At 40.0% G+C, this 16,044-nt stretch overlaps 1 protein-coding gene across 5 annotated transcripts in view; it reads right to left on the reverse strand.

The window, feature by feature from the left end:
* The window catches only part of TDRD3 (tudor domain containing 3), a 65,029-nt gene that overhangs the window by 11,989 nt on the left and 36,996 nt on the right, over positions 1–16,044 (reverse strand). For all 5 annotated transcript variants that reach the window (XM_082221420.1, XM_082221421.1, XM_082221423.1 and 2 more), the window contains 2 exons: positions 14,322–15,154; positions 13,393–13,518 (listed from right to left, as the gene is read on the reverse strand). In XM_082221420.1, coding sequence (XP_082077546.1) covers positions 13,393–13,518; positions 14,322–15,154 — 959 coding nt within the window. The remainder of the gene's footprint in view (positions 1–13,392; positions 13,519–14,321; positions 15,155–16,044) is intronic.

Consider the following 16,044-nt stretch of genomic DNA (forward strand, 5'->3'; position numbering starts at 1 on the left):
GTCCGCTTCTCTGGAGCAGTAGAAAACAACCTTTCTCCCTCCTCTATGTGACATCCTTTTATATATTTGAACATGGCTATCATATCACCCCTTAACCTCCTCTTCTCCAGGCTAAACATGCCCAGCTCCCTTAGCCGTTCGTCATAAGGCATCGTTTCCAGGCCTTTGACCATTTTGGTTGCCCTCTTCTGGACACGTTCCAGTTTGTCAGTGTCCTTCTTGAATTGTGGTGCCCAGAACTGGACACAGTACTCCAGGTGTGGTCTGACCAGAGCAGAATACAGTGGCACTATTACTTCCCTTGATCTAGATGCTATACTCCTATTGATGCAGCCCAGAATTGCATTGGCTTTTTTAGCTGCCGCGTCACACTGTTGGCTCATGTCAAGTTTGTGGTCAACCAAGACTCCTAGATCCTTTTCGCATGTACTGCTCTCAAGCCAGGTGTCACCCATCTTGTATTTGTGCCTCTCATTTTTTTTTGCCCAAGTGCAATACTTTACATTTCTCCCTGTTAAAATTCATCTTGTTTGTTTTTGCCCAGTTCTCTAATCTGTCAAGGTCGTTTTGAAGTGTGATCCTGTCCTCTGGGGTGTTAGCCACCCCTCCCAGTTTGGTGTCATCTGCAAATTTGATCAGGATGCCCTTGAGTCCATCATCCAAGTCGTTGATAAAGATGTTGAATAAGACCGGGCCCAAGACAGAACCCTGTGGCACCCCACTAGTCACTCTTCTCCAGGATGAAGAGGAACCATTGATGAGCACCCTTTGGGTTCGGTCAGTCAGCCAGTTACAAATCCACTGAGTGGTAGCATAGTCAAGACCGCATTTTACCAGCTTCTTTACAAGAATATCATGGGGCACCTTGTCAAATGCTTTGCTGAAATCAAGGTAGGCTACATCCACTGCGTTCCCTTCATCTACCAGGCTTGTAATTCTGTCAAAAAACGAGATCAGGTTAGTCTGACATGACTTATTTTTCAGAAATCCATGCTGACTATTGGTGATCACAGCATTCCTTTCTAGGTGCTCACAGACTGTTTGCTTAATGATCTGCTCCAGAATCTTTCCTGCTATTGATGTCAGACTGACTGGGCGGTAATTATTTGGGTCCTCTCTTTTCCCCTTTTTGAAAATAGGAACAACATTTGCCCTCCTCCAGTCTGCCGGGACTTCGCCTGTTCTCCAGGAATTCTCAAAGATGACTGCCAGTGGTTCTGAGATCACATCTGCCAGTTCTTTTAATACTCTTGGATGCAGTTCATCTGGCCCTGGAGACTTGAATACATCTAATCTAGCCAAATATTCTTGTACTATCTCCTTAGTTATTCTGGGCTGTGTTTCCTTTGCTGAATCATTTGCTTCAAATTCTTCAGGTCGGGCATTGTCTTCTTTATCGGAGAAGACTGAGGCAAAGAAGGCATTGAGGAGTTCAGCCCTTTCTGTGTCCCCTGTTTGCATTTCACCATCTTCTCCTCTGAGTGACCCCACTGTTTCTTTGTTCTTCCTTTTGCTACGAACATACCCATAAAAGCCTTTTTTGTTGCTTTTAACCTCTCTAGCAAGCCTGAGTTCATTCTGTGCTTTAGCTTTTCTGACTTTGTGTCTACACGTGCTGGCTATTTGTTTGAATTCCTCTTTGGTGGTTTCCCCCCTTTTCCATTTTTTGTACACATCCTTTTTTAATCTTAATTCAGTTAAAAGTTCTTTAGATAGCCACCCTGGTTTCTTTAGGCACCTTCCATGTTTTCGTCTCATTGGTATTGCCTGACGTTGTGCTTTTACTATCTCCGTCTTAACAAACTCCCAGCCATCATGAACTCCCTTTCCTTTTAGTATTGCTGTCCATGGGATCTCACCCAGCACTTCCCTAAGTTTTATGAAGTCGGCTTTCTTAAAGTCAAGAAATTGAGTCCTAGTATGCTTGGCTGCTACTGTCCGCTGTATAGTAAACTTCAGAAGAGCATGATCACTCGCGCCTAATGATCCTTCCACATCTACCCCACTAACCAGGTCATCAACATTGGTTAGGACCAGGTCTAAAATGGCTGTTCCTCTTGTTGCTTCTCCCACTTTCTGGACAATGAAGTTGTCTGCAAGGCCAGTGAGGAATCTGTTTGACCTTATGCTCTTGGCTGAGTTTGACGTCCAACAAATATCCGAGTAATTGAAGTCCCCCATTACTACTATCTCCCTTCCTTTTGCATGCTTGGCCATCTGTTCCAGGAAGGCATCATCTATGTCCTCCGTTTGGCTTGGGGATCTATAGTAAACTCCCACAATGAGGTCTCTGTTATTCTTCTCTCCCTTAATTTTGACCCAAATGCTCTCACTTTGGCTTTGAGGTTCTAAATCTTGGATCTCTTCACAGGTATACACACCCCTGACATATAACGCCACTCCTCCTCCTTTCTTGTCTGGTCTGTTTCTCTGAAATAGATTGTATCCCTCCATTATTACATTCCAATCGTGGGACTTATCCCACCAGGTTTCAGTGATGCCTATTATGTCATATTTAGTTTGCTGTACCAAGAGCTCAAGCTCACCTTGTTTATTTCCCATGCTTTACGCATTAGTGTACAGACATTGAAGTCCATTAATCATTCCCCCGTGTCTCTTATTTAAGGATTTTTTCCTCCCTCCACTAGGTCCGCATGCTGTTTGCTCCATTTGGTCTATGACATTTGGATGATCATCTTCATTAATTGATAGACTCCTACCTTCAGGAGCACTGTCTCCCTCCCCCACATTAGTCAGTTTAAAGCCCTCCTGATGAGGTTTCTGAGATTTTTGGCAAAAACATTTCTCCCAACCGTTGTGAGGTGCAGCCCATCACTTGCCAGAAGTCCATCTTCAAGAAACTGCAGTCCGTGATCTAAGAATCCAAACCGTTCCTGTTTACACCATTTGTGAAGCCAGCTGTTCACTTCCACTATTTTCCCCTCTCTCCCTGGGCCACGTCGTTCAACTGGGAGGACAGACGAGATGACAATTTGCGCATTGTTTGATGTCAAAGTATGTATCTTACATTAGCAGATTGTTTTTCCTTTTTTAAAACAACATCCTTTTCCTGTTTAAAAATTGAAGCCTTTCTTTGGGTAATTAAAAGAGGAGGAACAAAGAAGACTCAGAATCTTGGTGTAAGTCACATATTGATGGAGGATTAATTTTTAATGAATAAAATTATTTGAGGATGTAACCAATGAGAACCAGATTTAAAATGATTTTTTTTATTTTAGGGAAAGGGCCTTCTTCTCTCTCTCGACCTTTATCTTACAACTTCTAGTTCACATGGGATTTTCCTCCAGCGACATTTTCCTCTCCAAACCCACCTTCTATGAAAGCAGGAACAGTGGTTTGGTGTTTTGGAGAAATGAAGAATCAATCTATGCTTTTATTGGGCACACTGGTTTGTTCGCTAAGAGGAGACTTGTACTCCTTCCAGGTCAGGTCTCAAAGAGGATAGTTTTCTTCAGTTTTTTCCTGTTTTTGTTTCCTTTTTTATTCTTCCTGATCCTTGTGGACTACATTTGCTCAGAAATCTTCTAACGGAAAACAGTAGACCTCACCCAAGAAAGTCTGATAAATAAGGTTGTTTTGATTAACATTTTCTCAATTTTCAATAATTTATTTACTCATTGTTCCACAAAGTCTTTACATCTATCTCCTACATGTCATCTTAATCTTAAGCAGTTAATACAACCAGCTATATTTCCCCCTATTTAGTGTTTGTAGTAGTCCCACTGAAATTGTTTCATCTATTATATTGCATTCATATCTATTTAATTTAGTGTTTATTTTGCATCATGTTTGCATTGAATATTTCCAATTTTTCACCACTTGTCAGTTGTTTTTCTTTCTGGTGTGGTTCTGGTCTTTGCTCACTATCCATATCCTCACTAGAGCAAACTAATGTAGACTTATTTGAAAACCTGTTTTTCAAAGATAGGTTTGGAGCCTAATGCTTTCTTCTGGCAGGGATTGGAGGTCATGTCCATTAACATTTCAATTATTCTAATGGCTTTGACACATGATGCTTTCATATTTATATCATTCTAGCAGTCAGAATGAGAATATGAAATATCAAGGCTCTCATTGTGAATAAAGGATAACAATTGTTTGCAAGTGATTGGTTAGAAATCCAACTATTGTTCATCTGGCACAGTTCATAAGTGCTGTCCTTTTCCAAAACAATTTGTTCACTTTGACAAAACATTTAGGGGTTTAAGTTTTGTTTTTGCAAAAGTAATGTACTGCTGTCCACATACCCATAATATCAATAAATTATCACATTTCAGCACAAATATGAATGCTGCCTCATAATCCTCTCACACACTTGCACTGGCAACATGGTTTTCACTGGCTATTCCTATGTCCCAAGCAGGGAACAATATTTTTCTCCACAACAGGTCTTTTGACCTGAATAATATCAAGTTGCCAAGATACTGGCTGTATTTGAATGTCATGCTAAACCAGAGTTTAATGCACTGTGAAAGGGCTTAGCCTCCTCCTAAGTTGACATGCTCCTCTTGCCTTCCCTGCTTTTGGTTTTTGTTAAGTGCAGCCTCCCATGCCTTCCATACAAGGAACTGTAATTGAAACTGGCTTATTTTTTAGCTCCAAGTGACACAAGAAACTGTGCTATCCTAAAGAAAAAGGAGAAGCTTCGGAATTCCTCCTTTTGAACTTATGGGATGATAGGAGAAGTGTGCAAACACTGGATGAGTCTAGGACTATTCTCCACATGCTAAAACACAGTTCAGCCTGACATCCAAATGTCGTTCAGTTATGATGTAGTCAACAAGTTAGAAAAGGCTCCATCTCAAAACTCAATAAACTCTTCTCCCAATGCCTTAAAGATTAAAACAAGTATGCTTTCAAAAGCATAAAGTTACTGAATTTTTTAGATCTCTCTGAAAAGCAAACAGAACTGAATTAAAGCTAGAAAGGACTTGTAATTTATACTTGAAGGAATTCAATCAAATAAACCATCTTGTTTTGCTTCCTAGACTAATTCTGACTTCAGGCTGTTCACAGCATATGCCTATACCAAGTGTTATTTGACAAGATTGGGAGTCTATGCTCATAACAGACTCCAAAATTAAATAGCTTTCAGAATGGAATACCTTCCACCTGAAAAAATGAACCCTTTTTGAATCAATGTTGAATCAATGTGTTAGGTCCAAACAGCTAGCCTATATAACATTGGATAATATGCCTTCATACTGGGGAGTGTTGTGGGATGAAGCGAAGCACAAATACTGAAAATAATGAGATATTTTGTTCAAATTCCTTTATTTATATGCTGCACTGCTACATCTCTCATCCCCTAACTGCTGCCTAGTAGAGAAGGCCCAGAAAAATAAATAGAATATGTGTTCATGCACATGTACCTGCATGCGTGTCTTGTGCATTAAGAGTGTGTGGTTGGTAAATCTGGGTAAACATTGAAAAAATATGTGATGAAATATTTTCTAATTTTTAAAGCAAGCAAAGTTTTTAAAAATACTGCTATTAATTGCTGATTATGCCCTCAAAATGTTTTCTAGTCACCATTTAAGACAATTTATAAGGCAATCTATCCCATTTACTCTAGAGGTGTAAAATAAAAATCTTGTCAACCTTCATATTCCTATTGACACACGAAACAAACAGCTGTTTCAAAATATGCGTGCCATTTTTTAAAGAAAAAAAAAACAAGCTAACATGCATAACAAAAAGCTTTTTTCAGCCTCAGTAAATATTCACTTTTGTTAGGTTCATGAAGATAAAAATGGAAGTCTGGAATCAGAAGCTATTGATCTTTCAGAACTACTTTGAGAGAGAAACCTGAGGGCTGTACTTTTAGTTTTTAAAATGACCCGAGTTTCTTGTGGCTAACTTTGTCTAGTTCCTGTGGAATTGTATAATGATGATACACTGCTGAGTCCTTCAGTATCATCAAGCTAACTCAAGCATCTAGATGTACTAATGGTCCTTAATAATGTGATCAGTGGAGGCCGGGGAACAGACTTTTCCAAAGTAATTTCAACCCTCTGTAAAAAAAAGTGCTTGTGGTGTATGCTGCTAGATCACGGTTGCCTCCAGTGAACAGGTTTCATTCCTTCTGTTTCTGGGTAATGTTGATGGCATGAAGGGAAGCCTGTTCCTAAGCCAAGATGGTATTAAGGCCTTTTATTTCAACTCTATTTTTACTATATTCTCAACCGGCAAAACTGAAATATGCCTGACTACCTTCAGTGCAGCTGCTTCTTGCTCCTTCTCCAATACTGGAAATCCTTTTAATTACTAATTTTTAATATTCAGGTATTTTCCTAACAGTATCACTTCATGTGCAAAGCTAAAGAAAACTGTTTCTCTCTTTATCACTCTAAGTTTAGAGATGGCAAATGGGCACCAACCAAACCTTACAGTGCTGTCCCATCCCCCCAATGGTAACCTTCCTGGGCTGAGTCTCTGGGCAGCATGGGATTAGGTCTGTGGAGCTGTTTGCAGAACACCTTAAGCTCACCATCAGACCCAGTTCTCGCCCCATCTATTGTGATTTTTAAAACAGATGTGGCTTAGCTTCGTCAACTGCAGCTTGATTTCTAGACTTGCAGTCTGCCAAGCTGGTGCCAAACCTATTGCTCTGCTTTCCTTTAGGCCCCATCAGTGAGGCTGAAGGGGGCGGGGTCCTGTCTGGGCAGCCCAGGACCTCCAGAAACACTGCCCAGGCTAGGGCCCCGGGGGAGAGGTCACCTCAGTGCTGCTGACCCAGACGCACTTCATTGCCTCTTGAGACAGACAGATGCCAACCACAAAGGCCCTTGCAATTCCATAGGCTAGGGGAACCACTTCCATTGGATGGGCCAGATCAAAATGCAGCCCTCCGCATTTGACAGGTGGGTGGGGCTGTCCAACTATCAATCAACTTTTATAAGGCAGGTGTGGTTGCACTCTAAAGAAGCAGGGTGGCATTCAATGCCAAATGTAAACTGCAGCCAGGGCTGCAACAAAACAACTGAGAACCACCCTAAGGCTTTGGATTGTTCCGTTGCCACCATGACTTTAGCTGTTCCATTCCTGATGTATTGTAAGCAGGTGAGTAGCAGGCGACTGTGGCTATGTGAACATGGCCTGGTGGGTCTAATTTGGGCATTCAGCTGAGGTTCCTCACTTCCAACTGTAGGTCCTGGAAGCTCCCTCAAATCGTAGAAGTAGAAACTCACCAGGAAATGATAAAAAGCATAGTAAATATTCTACTTTCTTCCAAAAATTTATCTTTCATTCTCTCCACCTGCCCACCCAAATGGGAGAGGAAACATTTCGTTCCTCTGTGACACTGAAGTTGATGGAAATTTTACTTTTCTAAGTATCCGAAATCCTGCTTATTCCTATAATTTACCAAAGTCTGCCTGCTTACAAAATACCGGTTTGGCAGAATTCAAAGACTATTCAGTGCAAAAATCCAGATTGTTGGTTCCATAGTTTGGACTTAATTTTTGATAATCATCCTGCCATGTCCTCTTCCAGCCTTCCCCTAAGCCTCTATTTCAGATGCAGCAATAAAAAAACATGGTTGTATCTTATAATGTTGTCCCACTAAGGCAATAACTTCTGCCTGCAGAATGGGACTTCCTCTCCTGTCCCGAAATGTCTTCCCTTCCCTCCACAGTTTGTTCTGAGGGTTCTGCCAACATTCTACAGCAGATGGGAGAGATACAAGAAGCGAAGTCCCATTGTGCAGGCTAACATCCTTGCGTTAATGGGATTTCTTAGCTGAATATAACACAGTACTTTGTTGTTTTACCACCACTGATGTGGTTTCAATGCATCTCTGCTCCAGTTACATTCAGAAGGCCATTTAACACATCACCTAAGAGCACACATAGGAATTTCCATCAAGTGGAAATTAAACAAAAAGCCATAGCCAATCACATATTTCTGAAAAGTGTGGCTATATATCTTCACTCACAAATGTTGTTGATGTTGTTGTTTTGGCTCCACACTATAGTTTTCAGGCATACACATAAAAAATGGTGTATCTGAGTCCCAAAAACTCCTTCCACTATGAAAGAAGTGCATAATAAGTCTATGTGGGGTGGAGTCCATGGGGTGGAGCATCTCCAGCCTGAGGCTTAAATGGGTCCAAGCCATGACCAAACCATGCCCATAAACTCTGCACCTGGCATCACATATGACATCAGGTGTGGGGCAGATAAAGACCTGGCTGCACTGCCAATCAGCTGATCATCAGGGGTTACAAAGCACTGGGTGTAGAGCTCTGCCATCCATGAGAATCCGATGATTATCTGCACAAGCAAAAATAAGTCACTGTATGTCATTGTGATAAACTTGGTCCATGGGGTCTATATGGATTCAGCCCACTGGCCAGATCTAGTTCCCCACCTCTGTGGCAGACCAACAGATGGATTGCAGCCATACTAATCTCTTTCAGAATGCGGTGTGAGTGATTACTGCTTCCACTCAGCTATTCACTTCAAAGTTATAAATGCTAAGATGTACAAGCAGCACTTTACAAGACATAACACAAGTACTGGCCCATATAAAACTAATGCACTGATGTCACATAATCCATAAAGTCATCCCTGAATGGCACAGTAGTGCATCTGACTTCCTCAAACCAGATGATTTCACCAATAACTGCTGCTTATCATTTGTGATTATCGCTATTAAGACTTCTGAAAAGACAGACAATCCTATTTTAATTATCTGAAGCCTTTCCACAAATTGTGTAAGTTACAGCACATGGATAGAAGAAGCCAGACCAAATGGCTTAACTGGAAAGAAACAGGCAGTTTTCTGGAGTTGTGAGGTAAAGAAGTCTGCTCCTAATATATACAGTGTGTGTGTGCATGCATGCATGTGTGAGAAAAATGAATCCTGTCTCCAGCAGCACTGGGGGGAAGTGGGCCTCCCTCTCCACCAAGGCTACTGGATGACATCATGATCAAGAAAAGAGACTGGCTACTGTTTACCCAATATTTTTGACTTCATGGAATATTTGACTTTAATCAAATATAGGTGGTGTGTTGACCAGCCAGCAGATCAGCATCCCAAACGAACACATATTTTTATGTCAACCGTGCCTAGTAAGTAGAAGTAGGTTTTTATTCTTCAAAAATCATATATACCCTTCTGTCACTTTGTATGGTTTGCACCCATGGCACTAGTTTCATTGCAGTCAAATCAACAGAAAACAGGTTTTTAGAACTGTTTCAAAGTCACTTTTCAGTGCTACTGTGGAAACTACTTGTAAATGAAGGCAAGATTCACATTTCACTGCTAATACAGGAAGTACATTTAAATCAAAGAGTTTTATTAGTTTATGCTAAAAGCCTTTTCCCCATCCACCTCTAAACTGACGTGTAGCACTTGTTAAGAAGCTTCAAGAGCAGCATGTAAACAGCAGTACAGGCCCCTATAACAGCTCATTACTTATTCAATAATAAGGTTGCTAACCCAATTTGAGTTCATGGAGAGTGATTTTCGCGTGTGCATGTGTGTGTACGATTCAAAACACAACACAAAGGTTGGGCACTGTGTTCCTGGTAACCAGCACACAGCAACTGCATATGAACTGTTTTCTAATGTTTTACTTTCTTCCTATTACAAATAGGAGCCTTACAGATGATCATCTTACCACACATAATCGTCACCTTGTGGGTAGCAAAATTCTCCTTACCCCTCTCTAGTGTAACACAGATGGTCCAGATACCCTGATAAGAGAAGTCACTCTCAGATTGGTCACCTCTGTGGGATGGACACAGAAGCACTTCTCCTCATATACACAGAGTACAGCTTGGCTCATGTGGACAAGGACATGTTCCCTCACCTAGAGCACTCATGCCAATTCACTGTCTTATTTTACTGGTGCTTGCCAACATACTACCAATAAGCTAAAACTAAAGTGTGTGGATTTGGAAAGAGACTTCAGATATGCAGTAGTATTACTTAATGTTCAGATTTCTGTAATGACTAAAAGGCTGACAGAACATAACTAACTTCCAAATGTTTGGTGTATTTGTTCTAAGGCACACGCAGCTCATCAGGCCTAGCCAGTGCCTCCTGTGAAGTTTGTGTGCAACCTAAAATATGCTTGAGACTCCTCTGCAATGCACAAGAGCGCCTTGGCAGGCATGTTGAAGTGAAGTGTTCTCTGAAGGTGAAAAGTTTCAAAATTGCTGACTGATGCAAGAGGTACTTGTTTGAAAATATGTGCTCCATTAATGAAGCACTGCCACTTGAAAGCACCTCATTATTTCTGTTGGGCTACTGTAGGGTTAAGAGTACTCTTAGACAGCAACCATAAACAGCTATATTATAACCAGATGCTTAAGTTCTACTTCCAGAAATAAAGCCAAATGCTAGAGATTACTGAGAAGCACACGGACGTATGAGAGTAAGAAGAAAAACTAGTACTGATAATGAAATTAGATGCTGACAAGTGCATAATCATTTGTAACCAATGTATTCCTGAAATCTGAGAAAAACATAACACTTTAGGTTTAAGTTATCTTGTGTTTATTTTACATTTCTACAGAACAGACTTAATTTAGCCTGAAGTCTCTGAACAATGCATGCTTTTCAAATTTATTTTAAATGTTGCAAAAGAAAAAGTTTATTGTTGTGATGGCATTTAATTTTGGGCTCTTTTTTTGCAAACATATACCTTTATTTTGTGATCACTGCTACATTTAGCACAACAGTGGATTGCATATATAAGGGTACATATCTATAGCCAAGTTCAACGTTCAAACAATACTTGAGCGATGGAAAGTGCAAGCTTCTTCATCTACATTTTCTATTGAAAGACCTGTATGTCTGCTTGAAAAGAACTCATTCAAAATCTCACATTTATTGCTTTAGGAAATATACAGAATTCATATAGCCCTTTCTTTTACTTTTAATATAACTGAAATGCATTTATTACAGTAACATTCCTTCCCTGTATTCCTTATCAGATACTTTAGTATTAGTCAATGTATGCTATTTTTCTTCTGCCAGGACTCAAACAATATTGTGAAGAGCTTAAGAGTTGGAAGCATATCAGGATCGAACCTTTAAAAGACTATCCATTTTTGTTTATTTTCAACAAAATGGAAATTACTCAATTCCATGGTAAGGAAGCAAAAATTAAAAAATGCCATTTCTAAGTACACCTCCAGCTGCAGGATCCAGACAAAACAAGGGACAGCTCTCCTACTGGCCACTGTTTGGAGATTAGGCTGGATGCCTTCTGCAACCAGAGAATCATTCACATGCACTCTCCAAATCGACCAAAACCTAAGGGTGCACTATTTATGTTGCTTTGATGTCAATTTAAGTGTGTGTATTATGAGTATCTTCATTCTGTAAAATTTGAGGCAGGACAATTAAAAAAGGCCACCACGGGGTGTGGGTGGGTGTGGCACACACACCTGTCCTTCAACAGACTGCCTCCAACGCACTGAGCCTCTTCCTCTCTCTTTTCTCTGTCCTTGTATTGCAGCAGCTGCTGCTGTTTCAGGCCTGCCTACCAGTTTTCCTCCTGATGCTATAGACTGTGCATGACCATAGTATCATAATGAAGCACGCTGGCTGGAACTGGTAAGTCTGCAGGCACCACAAGCAACAAAAGCACAGTGATGTCCCTCAGATCAGGCAACAGGCTGACCAAGCCCATAATCAGACAAACACTGAACTAGCATAACTCATCTTTAGCAATGCATCCATACAAATGAGAGCTTTGGGTGGGTTCTCTTATTTCATCCTGAAATGACCCAAATTCTTTGCTTGATATCCACAGAACATCTGAAAACTAAACAGATTCTGAATGATGAGTGTACTGGGTCTCTAGGCCAGGAAACAGGTATGACAAAAGTTGGGTTTTGCAGTGGCTGCCACAATATGGCCTGCAGCGTTCTTTGCTGCCTCCAACTGAGGCTCTGAATGTTGCACAGGACCAAGATGCTAGAAACCATGAGATGCATAATGCTCCTGGGTCCTATCTCGAGATCCTGCAGAGATGTGTGACAGCACTGATGGCTTCTAAACCTACTTCAATGTCGTCTGGAAATCTGGGAGTCGTGCAAGAAGAACTGCATGGGGACCCACAACAGGGACTGTGACAGTACATGATACATTTCAGATTGGGCTGGATGCCAGAGAATCTGAGAGCTAATCTGATGGGACGGAAAAGAGCAGGAGACTCTAGACATTACTTGACTGTCCCCATCCTGAATTACAGAACAAACCTCTTTGCTAGAAGAAACTAGTACTAAGAGAATGCAGAAGCTTGTATGGAAAGAAAAACAAGGTCCTCCACTTTACATAATATGTTTGCAGCTATATGAAAGAGAATAAAATGTGAGGAATTATCAGCAGCATGAAAAAATGTAGCACGAGCTCTGGTAATTACTACTTGAACTGCTATGTTAAAGTCATAAAATTTATAAAAAACCATAATGGATTTTTAATTTTTCTACTGGGTTGTCAAAAAAACTCAGAAAGAGAGCACAGAAAGGACTGAAAATGTAAAAGCCAATTCAAGCGTTCACTCTTCTGTGTACCATTAACAGGATAGTTATAAAGTGTCATCATAGCCAATTATACAGACAGTCCTAGTAAAATGGAGTTCAAAGCAGTGGGTGGTCACCAATGCTGTACTCATGCAAGGATGCTTCTATAGGATCGGGAGTGGGGAGCAGTGTGAATGGGAAATTGAGAATTAATTGAGTGGGAGGCAGTTTGGGCTTCACAGGATACAACCCAATTGTTCTTGAATAAACGTGCACTAAACAAAAAGGTTTTTTAAACTCTAGTTTTACCTAAATAGAGCTTTCCATGAACATGTTGTATAAGACCTTTTAGAATGGCATATTTTATGAAGCACTTTAGGTCTTTATGGTTATTGTACCTATCTAATATACTTAAGTAGCATTTGTCAAAATAATGAGCACAATGAAAACAATGGTGGAAGCAGCTCTAATTTTACCTGACATACAGATAGATTAAAAAAACCCTTTGGAATTTAAGACTTATGAATTCATCATCTCCTAAACTAAAACAGAACCATATGGAAGCTGTCCGTCAGAACCCTTAATTTGACAGAGCAAATTTAAAAAGCATCCTGTTAATTTTTCATATAAATATTATTTTGCTAGTGACTCGAGAATATTGCCCGAACAATTTACATTTTATTACATGAGTGTAAGACCACATGCAGATTCTTTAAGGCATTGTTATGGATGGATATGTAATAAAGAAGGTCTTAAACCAGTTCTAGAATTCTCTTCTTCAGGCTTTTACTTCAAACTCTCTGCACGATTACCAGTCATCTGTTTATGGCTTCATTGTTCGTATGAACTATGCACTTTATCTCTTTGTATACAATTTATTATCACGTACCCAGGTGTCAGCTTGAATGGGTCTGATGTTGCTTAGTAACACCTCTTCATAGTTTCCATAATCACAGAACTTAACAACTGCAGTTGTCCCAGAGGAATGAAGAGCTTCAATTTCTGCTCGATAAAACTGGAAAAGACATTTAAAACAGAAGTTCACATATTTTAGTTGCAAAAGCAACAATATATTCACAAAGCATGTAATAAAAACCAATCTGTAATAGGATTAGGAAAAATGTATAAGAAACAGCTGATAGTAACTTTTTCCATTTTCTTTTAAAACATTCCTAGTGAAAGATTTAAATCTGCAATTTAATCAGCAAATACTTTAGCTGATTAAATGATAGGGGACAATTTAATCAGTGAGGTGTGAATTGGCAAACTGCATTACATACTAGAGAATAATAATTAAAAATTAAAAGATGACAAATAACCCTAAAAATGAATGGTTGATTTTATCAGTTGTAAATATTCTTCCATATCCTTGATTCTTAAAAAGGCATCTGCAGTTCAAGTTTAAAGGTTTTACTAAATATGCAAATATAATCTATTGTTTAAAAATTAAAATATCCTTAAATTGCTTAAGTGCCTTACATTTTATACAGTTTGTACAGAGGGAAAAACAAGGCTGCACATCTGTCTCTTTATGATCACTTATTCAGTGAAAACTCACTCTTAAGGAGTCCCACTTTCTGTTTCACACCTATTACCCAGGATTACTTCAAGCCTACTGCTTTTAAGGAAATATCCTCTGAACACCCATTACTACAGATATGACAAAAAAATTCTTAGTTCCACACAACCCAACGGAGTGCCACCAAGGACAGGAAGCCAGGATAGAAAAACTTTACAAACCCAGGCAGCAAACTATTTACTTTTCTTATTTATTAAAACAGAAGCAATAGAATTTGACTTGATTTGAGGAGGGCATACCTTGTTATCTTCCCAGTAAAGGGCGAAACATTCATCCCCTGGTTGCCAGCTTTTCCCATATTCTCTTGAAGTAGATGGTTCCACCATTTTTTCTGGTTTGATGGGTCCAGATCTCTTTTTGGGCCCAGTATCATAGTACATTTTTACATCAAATGCTGGGGCCATGTTGGGCGCAGGCAGTTTAATAGGTCCAACTCTCCTTCCTTTCTGAAAATGCTCCACATCGCCATTTGGTACAGAACTAAAACGATCAGTTCTAACAGGGTTTTGATAATCTATGTTCATACCAAAGTGCTGCTCATTTTTTAAGCCAGTTAAAGTTTCATTGGTTAGCATGAGTGTTTTCCTATCATAGAAATTGTCAGGGTGGTGTAGCTGGGTTTCCCTACTTCCCTGTTTCTGATTATTGTTGTCAGATGCATCTTGAGCAGCAGAATTCTCTTTCATTTCCATGGGTGATGCCACTTTCCCTTGTCGGCTTTGCACTGGGATGTCCCGCTTAAAATGAAAGTCACCAGGGTGAACAGCTGTGGGATAGGCAGTATCTTTTCGAGCATAAAGTCTATCACACCGATTTCTCTCTTCAGTCCATTGTTCAGGGCCCAAAGAATTTTGTCTTTCGGAAGCTCTGGTTCTCATTGATACGCTCCCCTCCATGGCGTGCCTCAAATTTTGACTGTCTCGCTGAAAACGAGGTGGCTTCTCGTTCCTTGGCTGCCTGGTGTCATTCCGAGGAGCATGCCTTGGCTGACTGTATACTTTTAGGCCATTCTGCTCAGCATTCATTGCTCTGTGCTGCCCCTGATGCTGCACTGACATCTGTAACTTTGGTTCTACAAAAGAAAAACAACAGTTATTAGTGACACAGCTAGTCAGTATCAAACAATTTTAATTCCTAAAGACAGTTTAGATATTTGACAACCGATATGTAATTGATCATCTGGTGTATAAATAATACATGGAGTCTAAGGTCACATTGTCACTCTCAACCTATATTTATTTTAGTTATATCCTGCCTCTCAGCAAAGATTCTAGGATGCCAAAATTACACCTAAAAGTCAAGAATTCACATGAAATTAAAAAGGGAGTTAAAAATAGTAAAATCACAACATAATAAAACTTCATAGAACATTCTCATAGAACTATTCTATAAGGTGCAATCAAGAAGCATGTCAATAATCTATGTTAGCAAGACACGTGGGAAAGTGTTCATATGGCATTAACCTGAATGACGTTTTCACAAGCTACAGGAGTTAAACACTGGGGGATGAGGCACCTAAAGATAAGCACTTTGAAGCTCTTGATTTCGAAGCTGTTAATAGAGCAAACTATGGCTACTGCTAATCAGCAACTGCTACCAAACCATGCTTTGAAGGGTTCGTGGTTTGGGATGTTTCTTATTTTGCAGGTAACCATAGTCTGCTCAACTCAAATGTCTGGCAAATCGTGTAAGGGAGAATGAAAACAATGCCTCAGAGGAAAGTATTTCATGGAATGACCACAACCTCTAAACCACAGAATGGCTGTAACTTCTTAACTCCATCAAGGAGAAAGGAAAGGGCCACAAGCCTAAAGGTAGTTTAAATCCAGGGGGCTGAGGGGTGAAATGGCCAGGAAAGAGACTATAAACAATTCACAGGCTTCATCTTGTGCAGGTCTAGCTTAAATAGTAAGCAAAGCAAACCCAATCTTTATTGTTGAGCAGAGAGTATAAAAGCAGAAG

The sequence above is a fragment of the Podarcis vaucheri genome (assembly GCF_965113315.1).
Source record: "Podarcis vaucheri genome assembly, chromosome: 4".
Classification (NCBI taxonomy): Eukaryota; Metazoa; Chordata; class Lepidosauria; order Squamata; family Lacertidae; genus Podarcis; species Podarcis vaucheri.